The sequence below is a fragment of the Trichechus manatus genome, unplaced genomic scaffold, assembly GCF_000243295.1.
Source record: "Trichechus manatus latirostris isolate Lorelei unplaced genomic scaffold, TriManLat1.0 scaffold00016, whole genome shotgun sequence".
Lineage (NCBI taxonomy): Eukaryota > Metazoa > Chordata > Mammalia > Sirenia > Trichechidae > Trichechus > Trichechus manatus.
The window spans coordinates 24,855,229-24,877,752 of record NW_004443952.1 but is presented as its reverse complement, the minus strand read 5'-3'; the positions used below and the strand labels follow the sequence as shown (position 1 = coordinate 24,877,752).

General features: G+C 48.8%; 1 protein-coding gene across 7 annotated transcripts in view; it reads right to left on the bottom strand.

The window, feature by feature from the left end:
* The window catches only part of PAX5 (paired box 5), a 202,929-nt gene that overhangs the window by 32,769 nt on the left and 147,636 nt on the right, over positions 1-22,524 (bottom strand). For 5 of the 7 annotated variants that reach the window (XM_004372255.2, XM_012554347.2, XM_023727504.1 and 2 more), the window contains one exon: positions 8,182-8,283. The exons of the other annotated variants lie outside the window; for them this stretch is intronic. In XM_004372255.2, the coding sequence (XP_004372312.1) occupies positions 8,182-8,283 (102 nt within the window). The remainder of the gene's footprint in view (positions 1-8,181; positions 8,284-22,524) is intronic. 7 annotated transcript variants of the gene reach the window in all.

The following is a 22,524-nucleotide window of genomic DNA, read 5'->3' as shown; positions in this document are numbered from 1 at the left end:
AGCTCGACTGCTATCCGAAAGGTTGGCAGTTTGAATCCACCAGCTACTCCTTGGAAACCCTGTGGGGCAGTTCTGTGCTGTCCTATGGGGTCATATAAGTTGGAGTTGACTCGACCACAACAGGTTTTTGCTTTTACCTCAAGGGTTGTTGTGAGGACTAAATGAGTGAACCGGCAAAGCCCTCAGGCCAGCCTCGGGCACACGGTAACTGCTCAGTCAGGAGTAGCTTTTAGTCCTGGGCAGTCAGGCTGACAATGGATAGGACTGCTGCCCCTCTGGGTCTTCTCACACTCTGGCCCCTCACCCAAAAATGTTCCTCCACCTTCTCAGACTGGCAAATTCACCCTTCAGGATCCAGCTCAAATGACCCCGTCTAGGAAGCCTTCTCATCTTCCCCACCCTGCCCCATTGCTCTAGCAGACGTAGCAGCACCTGCCCCTGCACTTCCTCGGCACTTTGTAAATTCCTCGGTTTTCCCTCTAAAATAGCAAGTGGGGATGATTCTTTATGTCTGCCTCCAGACTAAACTGTGAGCTCCCTGAGGGCAGGGACTGTGTCTCTAACCACATGCCTAGTCCAGAATTGTCACCCAGTGTTGCTCAGGAAATGTTCGAGGAATTAATGAACAAACGAATGAATGGCCATCGGTCGTTTCATCCTGGCTGCTTCTGGCATTCCTTGGGGTCAATCCCACATTCATGGTGTGACAGAGTGGCTAGCGGCCACTAGAGGGCAGCAAAGAGTCAGGAACGAGCAACAGGTGTGCGACCCGGAGCCCAGGGTGAGGTTGGCAAAGGTAGGGGGAGATCAAAAAGTGCTCAGGCCTTGGGGACAAGAGGAGCCTGGTGAGGGGATCAGGAAGGAAGTCAGGGGCAGGGGCAGTAAGAGCTAAGAGCAAAGGCCATCCATTCCCTGAGCAAACACTCCTCCAGCATGATGCCTGGGCCAGGGGGTTCCAAGAACACCCATGCAACCCCCCATATGATACGTGTGTCCCCCTCCTCCAAGGTCTCACCTATGGTCACCGGCCCATTGGAAGCTCACTGCCTCCCATGTCTGCCCATTCCAGTGTCGTCAGCTCTAACTGTCGGGCAGGTTCTTTACACCAGGCTGGAAACGGTGTTCTCCTAACTCCCATCTGCGGGTTCTGGCCATCCCTGCTGGAACTGCATGGAATATATTTTACCCCCATTTCACACACCAAACAAGGCCCAGACAGCGGAAATGATTTGTCTGAGGTCACTCAGTGAGTCCCTGGCTGAGCTAGGCTGGAATCCAGGCTTCTGCCTCCCTGCCTGGTGCTAGGGCCCCTGCCCCCACCCCTTACCCCACCCCTGCACTGCACACTTCCAGATCAGGCCTATCTAGCAGGTGAGGCTCAGAATCAGGGTTGGCCTCCTCTCCTCTCCTCCAGAGCCTCAATACTCTTCCTCCTTCACAAAAACCGACCCCTCAGTAACTGCACAAGCATTTCAAGCGCAGCAGGCAAGGCTGGCTCAGAGAGGCCAGGAGCTCCTGCGTGGTCACACAGCTTACTAGTGGGGAAGCCATACTCTTCCCATGTACTCATCACTTCTCTTCAGGCATCTCCACATCTCCCTCTCTGGCCTGCTTCACCATTTGTCTGCAGAACGCCCCACCTCGATGTCCACTTGGCCTCCAAAGGTTGACAAGTCCAAACCCTAACCTGCTGGCACCATCCTCCTCCCTAGCCAGCTCCCCTTCCTACCAACCCCATTTACACAGGCTGGCTTGGCCAGGCTGTGCTCTCACCACATGGGCCCACTCTAGCCACTAGGCTTAGCCTCCCTCCCCACCTCGACGCCCCCGCCCTCTTCTTCAGATAGTCATGGATTCTCCTTTCACAGCCCAGCATCAGGGGCCCCTGCACCAGAACACCTTCTCAGCTGGATCAGTCCCAGGTGGCCTCTCTGTTTTCTCCAGGCCCTCAGCATTCAGAGTCTGTGCCCACCCCACTTGGCAATGAGCTTGTTTGTGACCAGATTCTTCTCTAATTGGCTTTGCCATTGATCCGTGGACTCCATGGGGTATAAGCTGTACTGAAGAACTCTTGATTTGATGCCAGCTAGGCCAGGTCAGTTTTAGGTACCTCTGCTAGGCTTCTCTCACTCCCACTCCCTGCTCAGGCCCCTTTATATATTATAATGATAATAATAGTTAGAGTTGTGGTAGTAAATAACACTTGTATGGCACTTATGTGCCAAGCAAAGTTCGAAGAGTGTTTACATATATCACATCATTTAATGCTCACTCTTATTATCATCATCCCCATTTTATAGATGAGGAAGAAACTAAGGCACAGAGAAACTACGTAATTTGCCCCCAAGTCACATAGCTAGTGAGAAGCAGGAGAATGATTCAAAACTAGGCAGTCTGGCTCCAGAGCCCATGCTCTGGACATGCACTGGTCCGCCCACTGCTTTACCACGTGGCTGCCAATCCAATAGACCTGCTGTTCCCAGTCTTGGTCAGTCCCAGCACCCTCAGCTCATGTTGCTCCAGCCCCAGACTTGTTGGTGCCATAAAAAAATTGGGCTGAGCTCACATTGGCAGCCCAGCCCAAGGTCCCCCTTTTTCATTTCAACTACTATTTCCTGAGTGTTACTATGAGCCAGACATCCTGCCAGTGACCAGAGGCCAGGGACATAGTAGTGAACAAAGTGGACACAGCTTCCACCCTCGTAGACTACATGGTCCAGTAGGAAAAGTAAACGAGGAACAAGCAAACCAATAAATTACTTCAACTGTGCTTAGTATCATGAATGAAAAGAACAGGATATTTTGAGAGAGAATGATTGGGGTCCTGATTTAGATGGTATGGTGGGCAGAATAATGGCTCCCCAAAGATATCCACATCCTAATCCCTAGAGTCTGTATGTTAGGTTGCATGGCAAAAGGGAATTAAGGTTGCAGGTGGAATTAAAGTTGCTAATCAGCTAACCTGGACACAGGGAAGATTATCCTAGATTATCCAGGTGACCCAGTGGAATCACAAGGGTCCTTATAAATTGAACGGGAAGGCAGGAGAGACAGAACCATAAAGATGGCAGAATGATAAAAGACTCAGCCTGACATTGCTGGCTTTGAAGATGAAGAAATGGGGCCATGAGCCAAGGCATGTGGGTAGCATTTATAAGCTAGAAAAGGCAAGGAATGGATTCTCTCTTAGAGCCTCCAGAAGGAACCAGCCCTCCTGAGACCTTGATGTTAGCACACAAGACTCAGTTCTAACCTTCAGAACTGTAAAACAGGGAGAGGGCACATGAGACGGCCGTGGACAGGGTGCATGAGACAGGGCTGTGGACAGGGCGTCTGAGACAGGGCCATGGGTGGGGCATTCTTGACTGGTTCATCTCAAAGATGTTTACCATGTTTCTTTGACTCACTCAAGTCAAAGGGCAGTGAACTCCTTTTTCCTTTTTCCTCCAGCCCAGAATTTTTAAGAGTTTCAAATGCCGTGTCAGTATCTGTTAGGTTGTGCAAATATCTTCTGGAAGAAATCGATGATCCAGAAACTCTATAGAATCTTTGGTGCAAAACTTTTGGCATTTGCTGGGACTTGATAAAAATAAAATCTGAAAACTGTCTTTATTCTAAGCTGATATAATACACCTTATTTGTTTTATCCCACATAACTGATCAGCAAAGGGTTATACGGGGTTTGCAGAGCTACAGAAACTGAATCTACAAACACTAGAGAAGACCAAGAAGCCACGCTGGGCAGATGTGGGGATGCCCTGGAACCAGAAGGGTTAGACAAACCCTGATGTCAGGCTCAGGACTCAAAATAAACACAAGTCGAAGACAAGAAGCTGACATTTAATGTGGAAAAATGTAAAGTATTATTTCAGGTCTGAGAGTTCAACTGCCCAAGTGTTCCCTGGAGGCAATCCCTCCTCTGTGTGTTCTAGAAGCAAACGCCTTCCCTTATAAATGGAAGAGGTGACAGCCAAGTATTTCCCAAAGCCTACGGTGGGAAAAACCCCAGAGATTTCCAGTTTCCTCTGGAGTGCACTGCCAGCAACCAGAGGCGAAGAGGTAGGAATGTTACGTAGAGTGGAACAGAATGCTGCCATGTAACAACTTCAGAAAGACAAAAGCTGAATAAACAGATTCCCCAAAGTCTTGCCCAGCTTGTTCCTCCAGCCCGTGCGCTGCCAATGTGCCCCCAGGGGGCTCTGAAATGGTATCGCCTTTAGCATCAGCACAGTTGAAAGGGTGAATGCCTCCCAGATTCAGAGGCCCAAGAGGTTATGAATCAGACATCTGAACAAATGCAAAGTTGAAATCCTCAAGCAGGTTGTGATAAGCTGAAAAATTGTCCTTCAAATGCTATCCATGTCCTAATCCCTGGAACCTGTGAATGTCACCTCATTTTGGTGCAGGAAGTCTTTGTAGGTGTGACTAAGTTAAGGGTCTTGAGATAGGGAGATTGTCCTGGATTATCCAGGTGGGCCTAAGTGCAATCCCATGAATCCTTAAAAGAGAGATTTGACACACACAAGAGGAGAAGTGATGTGAAGATAGGGCAGAGAGAGATTTGAAGGTGCTGACCTTGAAGATTGGAGTGATGTAGCCACAAGCCAAGAATACCAGCAGCCCCCAGACGCTGGAAGAGGTAAAGAATGGAATTTTTCCTAGAGCCTCTGGAGGGAGTGTGGCCCTTGCCAACACCTTGATTTTGAATTTCTAGACTCCAGAGCTGTGAGAAAATAAATTTCTGTTGTTTAAAGCCACCATGTTTGGGGAAAATTGTTATAGCAGCCGTAGGAAACTAACACAGAGCTCAACTTTCCGTCCCTCCTTACCTCCCTCTCTCAACCAATACTCACAGAAAGGACCTACTATGTGCTTGGAGCTGTAAAGGGGGGAGAAGACTGATAAGGCAGAGGGCCCAGCCCTCAATGAGCTCACCTCCAGTGGGGGAGGTGGACACAGGCACAGCTACCTGGGACACAGACCCACTGAGCCATGTGGCATAACAGAGACAGATACAAAGCATCATGGGGCCACATCAGAAGGCTTCCTGGGGCAGGTGACATTTGTGCTCAGTTCTGAAGGATTTCAACAGGCCAAGGCATGAAGTATTCCAAGCCAAAGGCACCCTATGAGGAAGGACACTGACGGTAAGAATGTGAAGCCGGTGGTAGCCAGCAGCTCTTGAGGAGAAGGGAGGTCGGGAGAGGAGGCTAGAAAGGCAGACTACGGCCAGACCTGGGAGGGGCTTAAGTGGCAGGCTCAGGACCCCCACTTTGCTGTTAAGGGACCCCCCCCTCAGTGCTGGGGGCAAGTCCTGGGAGGCAGTCCCAGTGAGGACGATGTGCAGGCCTAGGCTGCCCCAGGAAATCACCCCAAGAAACAGGTTTGGAAATAATGTTGGAAACAGAAGCCTAAAGAAACAAACCTGGTTTGAACATTAGGGAACAGGAACTAAGGACTATGCCCGCTGAGCATGGAATCCCAGTTCTGACACCAGGCTTTGCACAGAGTGTTGGAGCATGAATGAGAAAAGAAAGGAGAAGAGGAGAGAGAGAGAGATGCAGAGGAGTGAAGGAAGAGAGAAGAGGAAGACATGGGGCTCACCTGGGCTACAGCCCAAGCCTCCCTGCTCCCAGACACAGGCTCCCCTGCATGCTTGTGCACCCTCCCTCTGTGCCAGAGGACAGAGTCCCGGGGGAATGTGGCACCTAGCCAGTCCTGTGAGTGTCCCTGCCAGCTGCTGCCAGCAGGCGTGGTTAGGCCATGCTCTTGCTCAGGCCTGTGATTCCTGCTGCCACTGTTAATGGGCTAAGTGCCACAGTGCATTCCCACAGGGGGCTCTGCCAGACCCATAGCCATTTGCATCTTGAGCCTGGTAATTAAGGCTGGAGGAATCATGGGGGCCAGAGGGCAGGTTCCATTTGGATAAAGTTGGGAAAGTTCGACTACCTCTCTGAACTCAGTTTCTTTGGGGTTTGCAGTGGGGAGCCAGGGAGCCAGCTGGATGCCCCCCCATTCACCTGCCGACATGCCCTGAGGACAGGGCCCAGGGCTGCTCTGCTTCCCCCTCCTCTTGCCCTCGAGAAGCTGGAGTTGATAGACTCCGAGACCACAGACAGGCAGCACAGCGCAGCAGGAGTGCTGAATCAGAGGGCGAAGACCTGAGTTCAGGTCTTCCCAACTGCAGGGTGGGAAGTCTTGGGCAATTTCCTAACTCCTCTGAGCCTCAGCTTCCCCTTCTGGAAAGTGGGGGTAACACCCCTTACCTTGCCACCTCACAGAATTGTAAGTCTAAAGGACTTCAGGGCAAGTTCTTTACATTCTATAAAGTGCCACACAAATGTGAAGGGCCATTATGGATAAAGCTTGGGATCCAAGGCTGCCCTAACTTGCTCAAGGTTGGAAAATGAGGAGCCCACTGCAGGGAAGGATGGGGTGTGTACTATTTGCCATGTGCACAATATTTCCCTGTGGTCTGCCATGGGACCAAGCTTGCAGCAGAATAGGCCAAGCCTTTGCAGGTGTGATCCTGGCAGGACCCTCAGCATCGGCAAGGCCCAGGGCAAGAGTACACACTGAGGCCAGTTCCCATATGTCTCGTATTTAAGAGTGATAAATCAAGTTAACAAACCGTTAAATGAAATATGTTCTATCCTCCTACCTTGTTAAATGCACCTTCGTAACAACCTGGAAGGCCAGGATGGAATTTAGGAGCCTTGACTCCTTGGTGTTCTGCACCAGGACATGGCTTCAGGGGGAAAGCTCACCCCAGGCTATGATCTGCCCACTCTTCTTCCCACCCCCAGCTCCACTCATCATCTCACAGGGCCTTGCACGCACAAGTGTGGGCACCCAGCCCTCATGTCCAAGTTCGGTCCCCACTCCCTACAAAGCACCAGTTCTCGGGCCTAGGGGTGCGCCCTTGAGGAAGGCCCTAGGGAAGAGACTGAGAGGGACTGGGGGACTGCTTGGACAGGACCCCAGGGTGGTTTAGAAGAAGGGGCACGGGCTCCAGGGGAGCATGTCCCCTTGGCCACACAGATTCCACAGCCCATGGGGAGGGTCACTGCCCCAGCAGGGCCAGAGCAGGCCCTCTAAAGAGACGGGCCTAGAGCAGGGTCCTTCTTGTCTGGTCCAAGTGTGGTTCTTACTGGCTTCTAGCCCTGGCTCTGCCTCCTGCTGGCTGGGGAACTTGGGCACATTCCAGCCTCTCTCTAGGCTCAATTTCTTTACCAATAAAATGGGGTAAATAATCCCAACCTGCCTATTTCTCAGAGATACTGTGAGGTTCCAAAGACAAAGCAGCCCAGGGTGAGTGGGCAGGGGGTGAGATAACCAACCTGGGCTTTTTACCATGCCCACAAGGGAGTCACCAGAGTGTTAAAAGACTGAGGCCCTTGGATCCCCCAAACACTGAAACAAGTGCCCCTGCACGTGACTCCAAACAGAAGATACCACCAACCCATAAGACATGTAGAGCACCACCCAACAAAGTCCTGATTTTTCCCCCAATTTTTTTTTAAACACTTGTCAAGGACAATACTTTGGGTATCCTTGCCTTGCTAGTGCCCCTAGTCTGTGGACATGGTGGTGTGTCTTCTCCCCAAACATCCCACAAGAGAAGGAGACAGGGTCCCTCATTTCCAAACATCTTGAAAGAACCTGAAACGTCCATGGCCCAAGGGGATCCGGTTTCAATGGCCACAGGGTGTTCAAATTAGAATCAAGCGGCACACCCACCGGCCAACATCTTGTCTGTCCTGAGCACATGGTCCTAAACCCTAAGGGTAAGGAGCTGGGAGTATCTCAGGGCTTTGCCATGTGCTCATGTCACACAAATTGAGTGGGGGAGCAAGGGTGGGGGGTGGCCTCCACTCCACCAGGCTTTGGCCAGGCCCTGCACCCCTCTGTGTTCAGATTCCCCAAGTGGCCAATGAAAGGCTGTTTGAGTGACAGTCCAGAGTCCCTCCCTCTCTCATGTCCTCCCTGAGGCCGCTGCTGGTTGACCCCGGCCCCCACTGTGGCCCAGCTGCAGAGAAAGAGGCCAAGAGCGCAGACCTCTGCCTGATTTATTCAGGTCTGTTTCTCAGAAGCATAGAGGTCACCCGGGCTGTTTCGGGGGGCGCCCCCCTGAAGCCCAAGTCACTGCCTGCTGTGGAGACGCCGACAGTGCAGACTCACCCGGCACCATCCCTGTCAGCGTCGGCGCTGAGTAGCTGCCCTGTCCGGCGGGGGGGACGTGTGGAGGGTACCCGGGGAGGGTCGTGCTCGCCAAGTCGCGGCCTGAGGAATCAAAGCAACAAATCACGGGGTGAGCATCTCTGCGGCCAGCCGCTCATGTCCACCACTCCCCGGACATTTCTGCACATTTGTCACGTCTGGACGCTGAACGCCAAAGTGTCCCCAGTTCACCCTCTTCACTCACCCATGCTCACACACGTGCATGTACACACACATGTGTGCATGCACACACACACCTCCAACCACCCTGGCTCCACTCAGTAAGAACCCGAGGCTGGGCTCTGCTGCATCTATGGAAAACCAGAGAGTCGGGGAGGTGGGACAATGGAGGGGCAAACACGCCACCAGCACGCCCCAGCTCCAGCCAGCTCACCTTGTTCTCTACTCCCCAGATATGACTTGGACTTCCCCACCTCCACACCTTTGCTCTGCTGGGCCCTTGGCACCAAGTGCCTCCTCCTCCATCTGCACACTGTCTAAGCTCACCCAGCCTTCAAAGCCCAGCTCTGATACCTCCTCCTCCCAGTGGGCAGGGAGACCCTGCAGTGGCCCTGGACTGAATTCTTCCCAATGCCACTCATTCAATAAACAGGCAGGAAGCACCTCCTGATACTAAGCACTGTTCTGGGTGCTGGGGACATACGTGAACAAGAGAGACGAGGCCTTGGCCCCCCAGCAGTGGACACTCCACGGGTGTGTGTCCACCTCTCCCCAGGGGCAGCCCCTTGAGGGCAGGGATGACACCTGATTCACCATCCAGGAAGCCTGTTTCTACCACAGGGCTCAGTGCACGGTAGGCTCTTAGTAAATACATACACAAATGAGTGGAGCATCCAGCATGCTTAGTTATAGACCAGGTGGAAGAAAACCCTGAGGTAGCAGTACTTTGAAAGGAGACACCACTGAGGTTTATCTGTTTCTTATGAAAAGAGCAGGGTCTTGAAGCCCTTTCAAATCCCTAGTGCCAGCTCCTTGTATGTAACACAGCGACTGTGGATAAGATCAATAACTCAGATGTTGGGAAATCAGACTGTTCTGTGATTATCTGTTGGGCCCTGAAGACAAGGACTCACCGTAGTGTAGAATTGAAGGTTCCCTCTGAAGGAAAGGGACGCACCCACTGTCAGCCACCCTGGGAGTGGGCAGGAAATGAAGTGGCCTGGGACTAGGGGAGGGAGGGAGGAACTTCCACCTCTCTGTGGGTAGGACTGGGGAAGCCAGGAGAGTCCAAGGGTGTGGGTAAGCAGCTCCTACCACACAGAGCCAGTCGTGGCCCCAGTAGCCCCTCCAAAGCGTCCCCTTAGGCCCCAGCAGGGCAATGCAGGCAGCACATGGATGTGGAGTCCTTGCCTCAGACCCTGAGCACATGGCCAAAGGAGAGGGACCACCTCTGCCAGCACTCCCCAAAGAAGCCATGGAATGTGCCAGTGAATGTTCTCTGAATGAACAAACAGTCCTTCTGGTGCCAATCATTCAAAGACTGTCCAGCCAGCATCCAGAGGCTGGCTCGTTTCACAGAGTTTGGCTCACTTTCTAGAATCTTACAGAACACTAGGCAGCTGCCAGACAGGAGGCTCCCTCCCTCCCTCTGCTTGCCACTCCCTGGCTTTGGACTGGCTTGTGACAATCATGGTTCATGTCTCCTCATTTGAGGCTTTGCTACAGGGGACTCCTTGATCCCTCATATGAACTGCAGCCATTACAGCCATTCTGACTCCCCAGGAGGACTGAGACTAAACAGAAAACGGCAGTTGGCCAAACTGACCATGCTGATAAGGTGAGTTAAGGAGGGTCGCCCCTACCAGTCCTTTTGTGCGTTCCCCTCTCATCCTTCTCAACCCAACACCTACAACCCTATGGTAGCCCTTCTCTCCACTGAGTATAAGTTCCAGTGACTGGGTCTTTGTGCCCCATGGTCAGCAGACACAAGCCCACACATTTTTGTTAAGTGAATGAAAGAAGTGACACCATGGAAGACGCAAGGCTCTTTGGACTCTACAATCATCCCCGCCATCCACGGCAAACTATCAGTGCAAGAAAGGCTCTTGGAGATCTTCTGACCAAGTCCTGCTGCCACTGTGTAGATAGGAAAACTGAGACTCACAGAGTGAAGCAATTGGCCCAAGACCCACAGGGCAGAGCAAGTACCTTGGCCCAAGCTCCCTAACTCTCAGCCCAGTATCACGGTGGGGGTGGAGGAAGCACACATGCCCCACACGGCATCTTTTCCACAGTCATTACAGAGATACTGAGACATGGGGCTTCTGAAAAGACATCGGAGGAAGCGAAGTGAGTACAAGTGTCCGACTACTCAGTGAAAGACTGAAATGTCAGTTGCCAGACTGTGAGACAGGTGGAGAAGACAGCCAAAGGCTGGGGCTGCTTTGATGGACTTGCTCCCCCGCCAACCAGCGGAGGAGCTTACACCCTGGCCCCGCCCCCAGGCTCACACCCCTAATGATGACAACAACTACAAACACTTATGTGGAAATTACAAAACACCAGGCTTTATCCTAAGTATTTTAAATCATGAACTCATTTACCCCTCAACAATCCTATGACATAAGGAACTGATGTTAATTGCTGTCGAGTCAGCTCCGACTCATGGTGACCTTATGTATAACAGAACAAAACGTTGCCCAGTCCTGTGCCATCTTCATGATCCTTGGTATATTTGAGTCCGTTGTTGCAGCTATCGTGTCCATCTATCTCATTGAGGGTTTCTCTCTTTTTTGTTAACCCTCTACTTTACCTGATACTATCTCCATTTTACAGGAAAATGAGGCAGAAGAAGGTCAAGTAACTTGTCCAAGGTTACCCAGTAGGGATCTGAACCCAGGCAATCCAACATCAAAGTCCACGAGTTTAACAACTATACTCCGCTGCTTTGCATGCGGACCTGGCTGTGCATCTGTCCACGAGTCCAAAGGCTCCATGTGCCTCTCAGCTGGGACACTCATGCTGAGACTCACCTCTAGGACACACTGTCATCATTGCTTATTGGCTTCATCATGTGAAGGAAAGTCAACTGCACAGTTTTTATGGGTGTGTGTGCTGAGGTGGGGGCCAGGACCACATCAGAGGGAGGCCAAATCTGCTTCTTGAAGGACAGAGGGTGTTTTCCTGGTGGGAGTCTGCCTGGTACAGGGGAGTTCACAGGGCCTGACCTCACCTGGACCCATATCCCACCTGGCTGCCTGGGATGGATAAGAAGGTTCTGAGAGGGGAAAGGACTTGCCCAAGGATACTCAGCTGACTTGGGGCAAGGCTGAGACTAGAATCCAGCTCGCCTGCCTCCTGAGATGGGGTTCTTTCTTCAACAGGGGGCTGTTCTCTTGGTCATGTCTGAACCTCAATAGTTTCTGTCACCATTACACATGCTTCTGATCCTTGATCCCTCAGTGCCTCCCCCAAGCCTCAACTCAAGAAGCCAGATTAAAACATACAAAAACAATAAAATAAACCTAGGGAAAGAGGAGGAAAGAATTGATAAAGAAAAGAGCAGAAAATAACGAATCAGGAAACAGAAAAGCAGACACAATAACCAAGAATTGGTATTTGAATAGGCAAACCTAGGGCAAGATTTTTTTTTTTAAAGGCACAAATATCAAGATAAGGAATGAGAATTTTTAAAGGCACAAATATCAAGATAAGGAATGAGAAGACACAACCAGAGATATGGAAGAAAGACATAAAAAAAATAAGAAAATACATGGACACTCTATACTAATAAATGTGGAAATCTCAACAAAAGGGACACTTCTCTAAGAAAACATGCGTTACCAAAATTAATTCAAGAACACTAGAAAATATGAACAACCCAATAACTTGGAAGAAATGGAAAAAGTTATTTAAAAAGAATAAATACGTGCCTGGTCCACTTAGCTTCGTGGGCAAGTTCTTTTTTTGTTTTGTTTGTATTTGTTTGTGGCTGGTTCTTTTAAACTTCAAGAGACACATAATAAAGCGCTCGGCTGCTAACCAAAATGTCAGCAGTTCCAACTCACCAGCCGCTCTGTGAGAGAAAGATGTGGCAGTCCGCTTCAGTCATTTAAAAGCTGCGTGTGCGGCAAGTGAATTTGATTGTGTTAAAGAATTTGTTGCGAGTAGGGGTTGGTTCAATTGTTTCAAAGTTAGGGCAAATTTACCTAACATTGAAGGGCAAGTACGAGTTGTCTGTAAATTCGAGGTTCGTAACCGGGGGACCTCCAGTTATCAATAACTTTGTAGATTTAGGTAGCTCCCCGTTGCCTTTTCAATTAAGTACAGATTTTTCAGTTTGGCTCCCAGGGCACTCCTTAATCTGTGCCCCATCCCCAGCCCCGGGCCTTTTCAGCCTCATCAACCCCTGCTTCCCTGTGCCATTCCCCAAACCTGTCTCACACTTATCTACCCCCTATGCCTTTGCTGGAGCCCTGGTGGAACAGTGGTTAAGAGCACGGCTGCTAACCAAAAGGCTGGCAGTTCAAATCCACCAGCCGCTGCTTAGAAACCCTACAGGGCAGTTCTACTCTGTCCTTTAGTGTCGCTATGAGTTGGAATTGACTCCACAGCAACAGGTTTGGTCTTTGGTTTTATGCCTTTACTCATGTTGTGTCCCCTTCAAATGGCCCTTCTCCCTTTTCTACCAACTGAACATCCCACCCAGTCTCCAAGTTCCACCCTCAATAGCCTGCTACTGTGAAAGCCTTTTTCTGAGGCTCTTCGAGTCACTGTGGTATCTACTCTGCTGAAGGTCCCCTGGCCCATCCCAGTGCAAAAGGAGTATCATGCCAGGGAACAGACAAAGTAGAGATGATGATTTTTATAAAGGTAACATAGCATTCATTTTGTGTCAGGCACTCCTAGAAGCATTTCACAGATATTAACTCATTTTGTCATCATATCAACTCTATGAGGTTTGAATAATTACGCCCACTTTATAATTGAGGAACGAAGAAGTTAAGTTACTTATCTAAGGTCACACAGAAGGAAACTGCTGGGATTGGAACCCAGGCTTTGGGCTACAACCTGGGACACGAGGTTGGTGAGAGGAAAGAGGAGGAGAAAAAGAGCAAAGAACAGAGGGCTGAGAACTAAGAGAGTCCATTGTTCACGTTATCAACTCGAAGGGGTAAGCAGATTAAAGCAGGAAAGAGAGTGAAGATCAAAGATGGTCAGAAGAGAGGGTAGGTGTCAAACTCACCTCTATCAGCCTGCCAGACTACGAGCTTCTAAGGGCAGAACCCAGCAGTGACTGGCACATAGCAAGTGCTCAATAATTATTCAAGGGAGGGCCCTTTTACTGATTCGAGCCCTAGTTTTGTCACTGAACTGCTGTGGGACTTCGGGCAAGTCACCTCCTCCCTGAACCTCAGTCTCCCTCAACTTTAAAAAAGAGCTCTTAACTCAATGATCTCCAAGAGCCCCTGAACCTCACCCTAGTCTGATTGTGCATATGCACAAAGGATAATTTAGCCATGAATATCTTTTTATACCTTAAAGTTCAACTGCACCCACAGCTCTGGAAATCCCATAATCAGTCCACTAATGTGTGCTGCTTCCAGGGGCCCGGCAAGTCCTTCGTGGACACCGGCAGGCAGTTCTCAGAGCTTCCAGCTTCTGTGGGGCCTTGTGTCAGCCCCAGCAAGCACTCAGGACTTCGCTACCACTCTGGGGGCTCGTTCCCTTCCCAGCCCCTCCTCCCAGGCCACCAGGATGGCAGCATGCACTGCGAGGAGCTGACAATGGCCACATATATTCTACAAATAACTCTGCCTCTGAGTTCCCCATTACCCAGGCACTCCTCTGCGGTGCTCACGGCTTTAGCTTCACCCAGTCAATGTCCCTAGAACCAGAGGCAGCTGCAGTTACCTTCCTTGGACACTATTCCCGAAGGCAAAGGACCCTGAAGGAGACTGTAACTCTCTATGTCATCTCCAACCTCCTGAACCCCTACTCTGTTCAGGAACATTATCCTTACAGCTTACAAATTCCCAATATAAACCTATGAGACAAGTGTTCATGTTCCCATTTAAGAGATGAGGCAACCAAGGTTAGGAGGGGTTAAGTAATTTGTCCAAGGTACCCAGCTAAGTTATTTGGGGACAAGATTCAGCCTGTGGTCTTTCCACAACACTATGGGGATGGAATTACCACACAAGGAACACGCTCCAAGGGCCCATCACACAGAAAAAGCCAACTTCTTACTCTCTTGTTCCCCTTAGCACTGCTCATTCAGTAGAGGATTTTTATTCCTTTCAGATTACAAATTCGTCAGAGAGTCAGAATGTACTCTCTGGGCTAAACATATCCTAAAAACAAAGTCCTCTAAACTAAGAAACACACTCAGCCGGAAGGTGAGTTGCTCTTGCTGCCACCCCCAGATTCTGGCCTGGCCAGGCTAACAGCCTGTCCACCAGGCCCAGAGCCCCGTCCACATCCCTGCGAGGCCCCGGAACAGCTCTCAGAACAGCAGCCCCATCCATCTTCCTTCTGAAAGGAAGGAGGGCTCACAGGCAATGACAGGATGTGCCTTGCTGACAACAGGCTTCTCAGGAGTAAGAGTGTTGTGAGGTCTCTCACCTTGTGGCCACATTGCACCTCTTCTGTCCACAGGACCCCAACTCTAGGATAGTTTGGATAAGTCATTAATAATTTAACCCCTCCCAGCCTCAGTCCTTTCAACCCTTAAATGGGGATATGACATTCCATGGGCAAAGAGCTGAAAGGCGCTAACAAAGGAAAGACTCTGGGAAGACCATCACTGTTTAAGAAGACAGGGTATGTGTGAGAGGGCAGAGGGGCGTGGTGTGTGTGGAACTCCCCACCCCCATCCCAGGGGTAGCCAAACCGGGACCCTGTGGGGAAGTCACACGGAGGCTACTGCATCTCATCATTGAAACGAAGGCTACAGAGCACAGCGATTACAAGTGTAGATCGGACTGTCCAGGCACAAATCCTTGCCTTACCGCTTATTAGTTGTGTGACCTTGAGAGAGTTCCTTAATTGTTCTGAGCCTTAGTTTCCTCATCCGTAAAATGAGGATAACAATAGCCAACACTTATCTAGAGCAAATAATAGCTAACACTTACGGAGAGCATATTATGAGCCAGGTACTCTGCTAAGTGACACCCACACACACATACTCATTTATTCTTCACAATAAACCTATTAGAGAGCTACTATTATCCCTATTTTACTTCTGGAGAAACTGAGGCATGGAGAGTTTAGTGACTTGCCCAAGGTCACACAGCCAGTAAGAGAGAACCAGGTTTCAAATCTAATCTGGCTTCCAAGTCGGCACTCTCCACCCCTACACTGAGCCACCTCTGCCTTGATGACAATAACACGCCTCTTTCATGGGGTTGTCCTGAGGGGTCAGTGACAAAATGCATGTAAAACACTGTGCCAGCCCACAATGAAGACTCATAGAAGATTGAAGGATTGGCCTCAATTCTTCACCCCACCCTCTAGCGGCTCCTTGTGCAGTTCCTCCTACTGGAGGCAGAGTATACTTCTCTGCCCCTTGTATTTGGGCTAGCATGTGCCTTGCTTTGGCCAATGGGATATTAGCAGAGGCTTGGGATGTGCTTGTGGAGCTGCGTGAGTCCCTTAGTGGGACTTGAGAAGAATATGCCCTGGCTAGTCTGCTGGTCCAAGAAGGAAGGGAGATACATGGTACAGAGCTGGACCTAACCTACAGCCAGAGTCAAGCCCAACCTGGGTCAGCTAATCCCCTGCCAACCTCCAGATGCACGAGCAAGAATAAATGATGGTTTAAGCCTCTGAGTGTTGGGGTGGTTTGCTAAGCAGCAGTATTGTGGCAATAGTTGATTGATGCAAGACTTAATAAATGTTACCTGCTCCTATTTTTTAAGGTGCTCTGGTGGCACAGTAGTTAAGTTCTCAGCTGCTAACTGAAAGATTGGTGGTTCGAACCCACCAGCCGCTCTGTGGGAGAAAGATGTGGCAGTCTGCTTCCGTAAGGATTGCAGCCTTGGAAACCCTGTGAGGCAGTTCTACTCTGTCCTAAAGGGTCGCTATGAGTCGGAATCAACTCAACACCAACAGGTTTTTTTCGTTTGTCTTTTGGTACTTCTTTTCATCATTATCCAAGCACAGACGGGACATCACCTGGCGGGGAACCTGCAGAGTGAATTCAAACCTCATGTTGCCTTGGGGGCCTGTAAGGACTTTTCTGGCACTGAGCTGAGGATTCTGTGACCTTGGAGGGTATGGGCATTTGCACCCTCTCAATCCTTCAGCTAACATGTTTCAGGCTTGTCACCGGGGCTGGAGATGTCTAACAACCAGTCAACACGAGGCAGCTAAGGAGATGCTACTGCTCCTTTTTAGCTCGATTCTGCTTCTGAACTCAATATGTCTTCAAAGCACATATTTATATCATTTTTGTCAAGAAAGAAATTATATCATTTGCAATTGCACTGAATGTTACTGATGGCATTTAATAAATTTGCAAATGACTAAATAAAATTAATTGATTTGGGTTCCTAACATAATTCCTCCTACTAATGGCATATAAGTACATCTTGGCCAACTCATGTGTGGCCTTCTCTTTCCGGAGAGAATAATTGAGACTTAGCGTCGCTTACTATTAGCAAGGAGTCCACGCGGAACTTCTGTCAAGACAAAGACCACTCTTCCAGAAGAGCACCTCTTGGTGTAAAATAACTCACTCTTTTCAACCCTTGGGGGAAGGGAGGGAAAGAATTAGTACCTGCCCCTGTTGTAGAGATGAGAAACTGAGCCTCAGAGATTAGTTTTGACTGATCCAAGGTCACAGAGTAACTGGTAGAACAGGGACTTCACAAACTCTGATCTCATGATTTCCAGCTAAATGCTACTCTTACAAGATTACTCAAAATGTCCCCATCAAGGGGGCTAGCCCTCCCAGGTGTTAAAACGTTCTATAAAGTATTTATAATTTAAAATGTGATAGTGGAACATGAACAGGCAGAAAACCAATGGGATAGAATAGAAAGTCCATAAATACACCCAATTATATATGGAAATCTAGTATACCATAAAGATGGGATCTCTAATCACTCAGTCAAACATGGACTTTTTATTAACTGGTGTTAGGACAAGGTCATTTGGAAAAAAAGTAAGAATAGATTGATTTCTCACACCGTACACAAGAATAAACTCTAAACGGATCTGAGATCTAAATGTAAATAACAAAATACACACGTACTAGAAGAAAACACAGGTGAATTCCTCTCTAACACAGCAGTAGAGAAAGGTTTTCTCACATCATAGATAAAAAAAATTCTCTCAAAATGGATCAAAGATCTAAACGTAAGAGCAAAAACGATAAAACTCTTAGAAGAAAACACAGGTATAAGTCTTTGTGACCTGGGATTAGACAAAAGTTTCTTAGATATGACACCAAAAGCACAAGCCAACAAAAGAAAAAATAGGTAAACTTGACTTCATCAAAATTAAAAACGTTAATTGTGGCACAAAGGACACCACAAAGAAAAGTGAAAAGACAACTCACAGAATAGAAGGAAATATTTGCATATATCTGATAAGGGACTTGTATCTAGAATATATAAAGAACACTTACGACTCTTAATAAAAAGACAAATTTTTCAAATGGGCACAGAATCTGAATAGGTATTTCCCCAAAGAAGAATGGCCAATAAGCACATGAAAAGATGCTCAGCATCATTAGCCATCGGGAGCAGGTAGAGTTGGGAGAAGGCAGTCAAGGCCAGCAGTAGAGGGGGAAGTGGCTTTTAGAGGGCAGATTAGCACCCCAGGGAGGAGATGCTCCAGCCAGCTCTGAGGGTGTCAGGATGGGAGATGGGGTCCTGAAGCCTCTCATGACTTCTCTGCCTTTCTCACAGACTCCTCAGTTGTCTCCAGAGCCAAATCTAGACCGCTGAGCCTGGTAGGAAGGGGCAGAGTTTGAAGTCACAGAGGCCTGGGTTCAAATCTCATTGTCACCACTGTGTGACTTATGATAGGTAATATAATCATCTGAGCCTTGGTCTCCTCTCTTATAAATTGGGAAAAGAGGGTGCTCATTAGGAGTCAAACAATGGGGTTCACTGTGACAGTATGAAAACATGTTTGCAAATCTTTTGTTCCCCTTCCCATTGAGGGATGGGGTCCATGTCCCCTTGCCTTGAATCTGGGCCACCCTGGTGACTGGTCAACCAACAGAGCTACAGTTTTCTTAGCATTTCCTATGAGTCAAGCCCGTGGGCCAGGTATTTTACATGCCCTATCTCATTTAATACTCACAACCCCATACAGAGGGCACTATTGTTATCCCCATTTTACAGATAAGGAAACAAAGGTTCCAAACAGTTGACTTGCCCAAGGTCACAAAGCTGGTAATAATACTAACTAACATTTTTTTAGCCCTTACTATATGTCAGGCACTTTCTACATTGGACACTATTCTCTGTGCTTTGTAGATATTGACTCATTTAATCCTCACAAACCCTATAAGGAAAGTCCTATTATTATCCTCATTTTACAGATGTGAAAACAAAGACAGAGAGTTCGATACTTGCCATATCCAAACCCAGCACTCTGGCTCCAGATGCTTTCACGTTCCCCAAATGCACTAGGCATTTGTCACCTGTAGGTCTTTACTCACCACATTGTCCTCTTAGAGTGGCCTCCACCCACTCCCATACTCCCCCTTTCTGCTCCTTGTTGAGGTGCCCTGTCCTTGGAGACAGAGCTCAGTCCCCAGCCCTGCTGCTCTGTCCTACCATTTGTTCAAACTCCATCATGCACAGGCCCCATCAGCTTTGGAGTGGTCTGGGCAGTACACATGTCCTTCTCCTGTGTCTACGCCGGAGATCCCTCCCTCCCCGCACTGGCTCAGCACACAGTAGGTGCTCAGAAATTGTCTACCAAGACGAAATCAATCAAATGACATTGGTTCTACTCATCTGAAAAGAACTATGGTTCTCACCTCACCAGCATCTCAGAAAGCCCTTCATCATGAACTCCACAAACAACTAGGCCTGATTTATCCGTTTTTTGCTTGGATGCAACTTCTCTTTCACACAGCCCATTTGTAGGCAGGCTCTCTCTATGTACACTAATGGGGGGAAATGTGAATCCAATTAACTTCAAATTTAGCTCATAATGAACTTATCTCATTTTTGCTACCAGCTCGGTTCTCGTCGTGTGGCAGTAATTAACCACTGGGGGTTGTCACTCCCAGACACATGACATGGAGATCCTCCCAGCCCCTCGCTTCAAACCCTTGCAGAATTCATTACCCTGACAGTGTGAAAACCCTTCACTTTGAATACCACAGGGCACCAACCAAATTCCCCCTTGATCTACCTGACTGTGTGTGTGTGAGCAAGAGAAAGAAGAAAGCAAGCCACTTGAGAAGCCATTAATTATTGTGGATGAGAGGGGAGGTGGGGGCAGGATGCTGGCACTGGTGGATGGCCGAAGAGGGTCTGTCAGCCATCATTGCCCTGGAGTGGGACGTCCTGCCCAGAGGTCTAGGGCAGGCTGGAGTGAGTGTCGGGGCAGAGACAGCAGGGAGGTAGCTCGTTACACACAAGGCCTAGCTATAAGGGAATATGGTGGAGCTGGCTGGGGAACAGCAGAGTGCTTCGTAAACTGGTCATCATAAATGCTGGGAATCTTAATGCCCAGGAAGCCTGCAGAGGCCAACTTGCCAGCACAACCCAGGGCAGGTGCAGTGGTGACTTGCTGTGTGACCCTGGGTAAGTTTCACTTCCTCTCTGGGCCTTGGTTACCCCTTCTGAACACTGAAGCAGTGGGAACAGATGGCCTCTGAGGGTTTTTCCTACTCCAACACTTCATAAGTCCGTGGCATCATTTTACCTCTTGTGTTGACAGAAATGGAGGCAGGGGCTGCCTGCCTGCCTCAGCCTGGCCCTCCTGCCCAAGGCATCAGATTCCCGGGAGCCCCTGAATTAAAGCTTCGTGAGAGGAGGATAAGCATCAGGCCTGTCGTCATGTCTCCAGGAAAGGAACTCAGAGCAGGAGATGGGAGCTGTCGACCTAATGTCCCCATGGGCCGGGCAGGCACCTGCCCGGGGAGGGCACAGATCTTAAGCTAAGGACAGCCCCCACTCAGCTCCAGAGAGTTTTCAAAAGAAGCTGGAACTCTAGTTTTCATTTGATTTTCTTTCGTTTGAAAATCTCCTGACTTTATGTGAATATTGACAACTAATCCAATTTTTAAAATACATGCCGAAAGCCCAACAAGATTGGTCCAAAGGCCATGTGTAGCCCTCAGACTGCCAATTTCAACCTTTACCCATCCTCAAAGCCCTCAAGACTCACCTACATACCCCCACCCCCAACAGCAGCTTCACCAGCTGCCAGGCCTTGTCAAGGACGCTAGCCCTGGCCGGGGATCCAGGTAACTGCCCACCAGGTAATTGCTCTACAGGATGGAACAGGCCTGAGCAGGGAGTAAAAGCATGGAAGAAAAGTGATTTCCAGGGAACTGGGGCATGAGCACAGCCTGTGTTCGCCCCAAACTTGCCATCCTCCTTACCCCTGTAGGTGACAGCCCCAGCCTCTAGCCTCATCAGCTTCAAAGGCACCTCCTCTCAGGCCTAATCAGTCCCCAAGCCCCTTCTAACTCTCCCTCCCCTCTGTGCCCTCTCTTCCATGGCACTACCTGCCCTGGGTCAGGCTGTTCTTCCCTTTCCCTGTTTCTCTGGCAACCTCCTCCCAGGTTTCCCTGTCCCTGGTTCTGGACTGCCTGCCCAGGCTCCTCTTCCAGCACCTCAGCATCCAGCCACAAGGAACCACGCAGCTCACCCTGAAGGACGACTAAGTGTCACATAGGAACTCAGTGAGGGCTCCAAAGCCAATGCTTCTGATTGTTTGTTCAATCATTTAACTAGAATGCAACATTTTCCCAGAAAATCCTTCCTCACAGTCACAGAATCACGGGAAAACTTTGTGTGTGTTAGCAAACATATGTAAAAGAAAACAAAGTCACTAAAGTGGGCAGTAGATCTTTTCAATGTCATAAACCAGTTGCCAGTGAGTCAACTCCAACTATAGCTACCCCATGTGTGTCAGAGTAGAACTGTGCTCCATAGTGTTTTCAATAGCTGATTTTTTAGAAGTAGATCACCAGGCCTTTCTTCTGAGGAACCTCTCAGTAGACTTGAGTTGCCAGCCTTTCAGTTAGCATCTGAGTGTATTAACTGTTTGCACCACCCAAGGACTCCTTCAGTGTCATACTGGAGCATTATTTAATAGCACACCCAGTGATTATTTCTCTAAGAGAATATGCCTATGTTTGATGAATTCTTTCCTATTTAATTAGGGACCAGACACTGTGAAGTGACTTATTAATGTGTAGATTTCCATCAAGTAGAAAAGATATCCCCATGTAGGACATTAACCAGTTTTGTATCTAATCTAGCAATATTATTCCAATATTTTTTAAAATATGCCTTTCTTAATTTACCATATAAACCTGTTCCTCAAACGCTCTTAGAACCAGTTTTACCTTTTTGTAAGTTTCTTCATTAATTAACAAGTTGAATAAAATCTTCACGTGTTCATCCTCTATTTGCCCATGACTTATGTTTCTAACTTTTTTAAAAGTATGTTCTGATACTTGTCATAGAAAAAAGTGAACCAGGCCTGAGATGGTGACATGAGCTGAAGACTTTCAAACAAACACCAAAGCAGACCACAGTATACACTGCCACTTGGGAGGGAGAGAAACAGCCCCCATGCCCAGGATTTGGGGAGGGTGTTGACCCTGCCGCACGCAACTCAGCGTGTGTGTGTGTGTGTGTGTGTGTGTGTGTGTGCGCGCGCATGTGTGTTTCCAGCTGGCGTTTGAAACGGGTGACAGTTTGGACTGATCTGAAGTCTCCCCATTGTTTGGACCTGTCAGAGTAAAGGGTGTGCGGAGCTCGGTAGTGGAGAGGGGAACTATTTCACCTTAGAAGAAGGCTCTCGACGATGTACCAGCACAACTCTGCAGACAATGGCTATGCTAATTGCAAATGAGCATATCCAGTCATTAAGGCAGCTCTGGCAGACTCCTAATGACAGCTTTATTAGCCATTAGTTTAGGTGATGTTTATTTAGAAACAATAACACTACATTTCTTTCCCCAAAACTACTTAATCCCCACTTGTAACTAATTCTGACTGGCCTCCCTGTAATGGTCCTGGCTAAAGAGCTAATCTGGATTTGTATAGAGAGAAAGGCAAATCTGAGAATACATTCGTCCGGGTGCTGTTTACTTTGCGTTGTCAACCCTTCTCAGTCCTTCATTTGAACTGACCT